The sequence below is a fragment of the Lactuca sativa genome, chromosome 5 (assembly GCF_002870075.4).
Source record: "Lactuca sativa cultivar Salinas chromosome 5, Lsat_Salinas_v11, whole genome shotgun sequence".
In the NCBI taxonomy this organism is placed as follows: domain Eukaryota; kingdom Viridiplantae; phylum Streptophyta; class Magnoliopsida; order Asterales; family Asteraceae; genus Lactuca; species Lactuca sativa.
This window is the reverse complement of record NC_056627.2, coordinates 271,340,882-271,345,089: the sequence shown is the minus strand read 5'-3', so window position 1 is coordinate 271,345,089 and position 4,208 is coordinate 271,340,882. Positions and strand designations below refer to the sequence as shown.

At 37.3% G+C, this 4,208-nt stretch overlaps 1 protein-coding gene across 1 annotated transcript; it reads right to left on the bottom strand.

Moving 5' to 3' along the window:
- Positions 1–833: 833 nt before the first annotated feature.
- LOC111912493 (uncharacterized) lies at positions 834–1,727 on the bottom strand. The gene has a single exon (XM_023908231.3). The coding sequence runs from the start codon at positions 1,725–1,727 to the stop codon at positions 834–836; it is 894 nt and encodes a 297-aa protein (XP_023763999.3).
- Positions 1,728–4,208: the final 2,481 nt, after the last annotated feature.

Here is a 4,208-nt window from a genome sequence, read left to right as displayed (position 1 = left end):
CAACAAAATGGTATCTCAGAAAGAAGAAATAGAACTCTCATTGAAGCTGGAAGAACTATGGTCGTTGAAGCTGGTATTCCTTTGTCCTTTTGGGCTAAAGCTATCAATACGACATGTTATACCCAAAATTGATCCATCATTGTTAAGCGCCATGAGAAAATTGTTTATGAGCTACTGAAAGGAAGGAAACCGGACATCTCCTATTTTCATGTGTTTGGATGTGTTTTTTACATCTTGAATCAAAGAGATCAACATTCGAAGTTTGAAGCTAAAGTTGATGAAGGGATATTTCTAGGTTACTCTAGCGTATCTAAGGCTTTCAAGGTATTCAATATTCCAAGGAAAATCATTGTGGAAATAGCTCATGTCACCTTTGATGAAGACTCTGTTGGAGCAGCCCCTACAGCCCCTGAACAAATAAAAGGAAAACAAGGAAGTATTCTTTGTTGTTGCTGCACACAAAAATAAGAAGAAGAGGAAATAGGAAACTGATTTCTATTCAAAAAGCTGCACACTTCAATCCAAAAGTAAAAATGGGTTATAAATAGCCTACAAATACACAACGGAAACATAGAAAACCAAACTAAAACCTAGCCACTAGAATAGGACACTATAAGACCAAGTATACCACGTTTTCTTGACTTGAACCTAGTCAAATTTCCTTTATTCAAATACTAAATAAAACAAATAAAAGACTAATCTTTTTTTACCCAACCCATTTTTCAAATCAGCCCATCCATGTCAAGATTATCCAACACTCACCCCCTTAATCTTGACAGTAATCTGATTCCTCAAAGCAGTGCTGGCTCATCATCATCTTGAATCATATTAGCTTATTCTTCTTTTATTTCTTTCTTAGGACACTCAGCTGCATAATGTCCATATTCTTGAATATTATAGCATTTAATATGTCTCTTGTCTCGATACATACCTTGCTCCCTTTGATCTTCATAACTTTGGAACCGACCATCTCGACCTCTACCACGACCTCTTCCTTGACCTCGACCTCTTCCTTGTCCAGATTGATCTTGATTGAAGTTACCATGTTTGGTTCTCTCTTCCCATTCCTCTTTTGACAGTAAAAGTTTGTTTTGATTTTGATCACTCTCATCTTCATCAATAACCTTGATTCTCTCTTCATATGCCTTCAACCTTCCCACAACTTCCTCAAGTGACATGTCCTCTATCTCGGAGTATTGCTCAATCGATGCAACAATCTGCAAAAACTTCTTAGGAACTGAATTTAGTAGTTTTCTTACCACTATCTCATCCTCCAAGCTAGACCCAAGACTCTTGAATTTGGATGCAATTTCACTAAGTTTCCCCGAAAACTCATCAATCGTGTCACCCTCTTTCATCTTCAACATCTCTAGCTCGGTTCTAAGTGTTTGCAGTCTCGCCTTTTGAACTCTTTTGGCTCCCAAATACCGCACACGAAGCGCTTCCCACACATCTTTTGCATCCTTATGCTTAGCCACTTGAAGCAATATATCGTCAGGTAGAGTTTGAAACACAAATGCTCTTGCCATCAAATTTTTCTTTGCCTCAATCGCTTTTCCATTTTCCGGATTAACTGCTTCCCACAAGTCGTATGCTTGTAAAATCGACTCCACCATAATTGACCAACTTGTATAATTTGTAGTTGTTAACTTGGGGCATTGCAGCGGGATACTTTGAGTGGTGACGGGTACAACCTGACTTGATCCTCCCAGGTTTGTTGCTGGCATCTTCCCTAACTTGACATTTCTTCTTGTACAGAACCAACCAATTCAGATCACACACACATATCGCTCTCTTTCTTCTTGCACGGAACCAACCAACACTTGAGTTATTTCTGATATATATATATATATATATATATATATATATATATATATATATATATATATATATATATATATATATATATTGCAAACCACCAATACACACTTGCAGGTGCACCAAAACTTTGTTTTCTGATCTTCTTCCTCACTTTGACTAGCTTCTTCACACAGAAAGCTTCACCATACAGGTTCCTGTCTTCTTTACCCAGACCTTGAATTCAGCACACAACTTTCTCTTCACACAGATCAAAAAGAAAAAACCAATCACACAGATTTTTTTGCTTTGGAACTCGGCTCACACAGAGCTTTTGGCTCACACAGAACTGCAACAGCAACAGGTTCACATAGAACCTCAGGTTCACATAGAACCTCTTCAAAGATCCCACATGTTGAGCCTAGGGCTCTAATACCAAATGTTGGAGCAGCCCCTACAGCCCCTGAACAAATAAAAGGAAAACAAGGAAGTATTCTTTGTTGTTGCTGCACTCGAAAATAAGAAGAAGAGGAAATAGGAAACTGATTTCTATTCAAAAAGCTGCACACTTCAATTTAGAAGTAAAAAGGGGCTATAAATAGCCTACAAATACACAACGGAAACATAAAAAACCAAACTAAAACCTAGCCACTAGAATAGGACACTATAAGACCAAGTGTACCACGTTTTCTTGCCTTGAACCTGGTCAAATTTCCTTTATTCAAATACTAAATAAAACAAATAAAAGACTAATCTTTTTTTACCCAACCCATTTTTCAAATCAGCCCATCCATGTCAAGATTATCCAACAGACTCATTCATTTAATGATCGAATTGATCACCCCTCATCAATTTTGAATGAACTTGCTTATAGTCCTTTAGACCTTGTACCTGAGTTCTTGCCAAGTGATGTTGAGCCTGTTGTCCTAAATGTTGATCAATTAATCAGTTCATAACCTATATGTGAAGATCAGGATGTCATCCCTGAAGAAATTAATCCATCAAATCAGGAAGATATTGCTCAAAGTAATACAAATGAAAGTTCTAATACAAGAATTCTTCAAGATCATCCTGAATCTCAAATTAGGGCTGGCAATTCTCGACACGACACGCGACACGACCCGCAACACGACACGAAATAAACGGGTTTGGGTTGAATTTTTCAACACGCCAACCCGCCAACCCGCCAACCTGCCAACACGTTTATTAAACGGGTCATATATGGGTTTCTCAAAAAATAAATGGGTTGACCCGCCAACCCGTTTATATTTTTAATTTAAAAAAATATTTTTTATTTTTAAATGTATTTATATTTTGACTTGTGGTCCTACCTCATAAGGTCGTATGTAAGTTTGTAACCAACTGTTTTTCCTCATTTTTTCCCTAAATCAAATGGCGTATCGGCATATGACTGTATAAGCGATTGAGGCATTGAACATGTTTCTATGAATGTTTTTAGTTTTCATTTGGATGTTTAAGACTTTAAGACTTAAGTAGTTAAGTGTCTAAAATTTAGATATATTTGCATCAACCATCAAGAATTTATTCATGTTTAATTGTTAATTTTATTTATGGAATCTGACCCACGAACCCAAATCTAACCCACAAACCCGCCAACCTGTGAACCCGTATAAATAAATGGGTTCGTGGGTCATATATGGGTTTATGTTCCAAACCCGCCAACCCGTGACCTGTATATTTAAATGGGTTGTGTTTGGGTTGACATATTTTGACCCGCCAACCCGCCAACCCACGACACGCCAACCCGAACACGACACGATTGCCAGGCCTATCTCAAATCATTGGAGATAAAAAATTTGGGATTCTCACTTGTCGCAGAGTCAGCAACAAATTATGCATGTTTTTTAATTTTGTCTCAATGATCGAACCAAAGAATTTTTTTAATGCATTGAAAGAAGCTAAATGGATCAAGGCTACGTTGGATGAGGCGAATGAATTTACATGTCATCGTGTGTGGACTCTTGTTCCAAAGCCTCAAGGGAATACTATCATTGGCACTCGTTGGGTTTTCAGAAAAAAAAAATGGATGAGGATGGGATAATTATAAGAAACAAAGCTAAACTTGTGGCTCAAGGTTTCTGACAACTTGAAGGGTTAGACTATGATGAAACATTTGCTCTTGTTGTTAGAATCGAAGCAATTCACTTGTTTCTTGCCTTTGATTCTTTTAAGAACTTCAAAGTCTATCAGATAGACATCAAGAGTACCTTTTTACATGGAGATCTTCAAGAAGAAGTTTTTCTAAAGCAACCTCTAGGGTTCGAAAGTGAATAGTTTCCAAATCATATGTATCATCTTGATAAAGTTGTCTATCGACATTTAAAGCAGCCTCCTAGAGCATGGTATGACACATTGGCAAGCTATCTTCTTTCATGTGGATACAAAAGAGG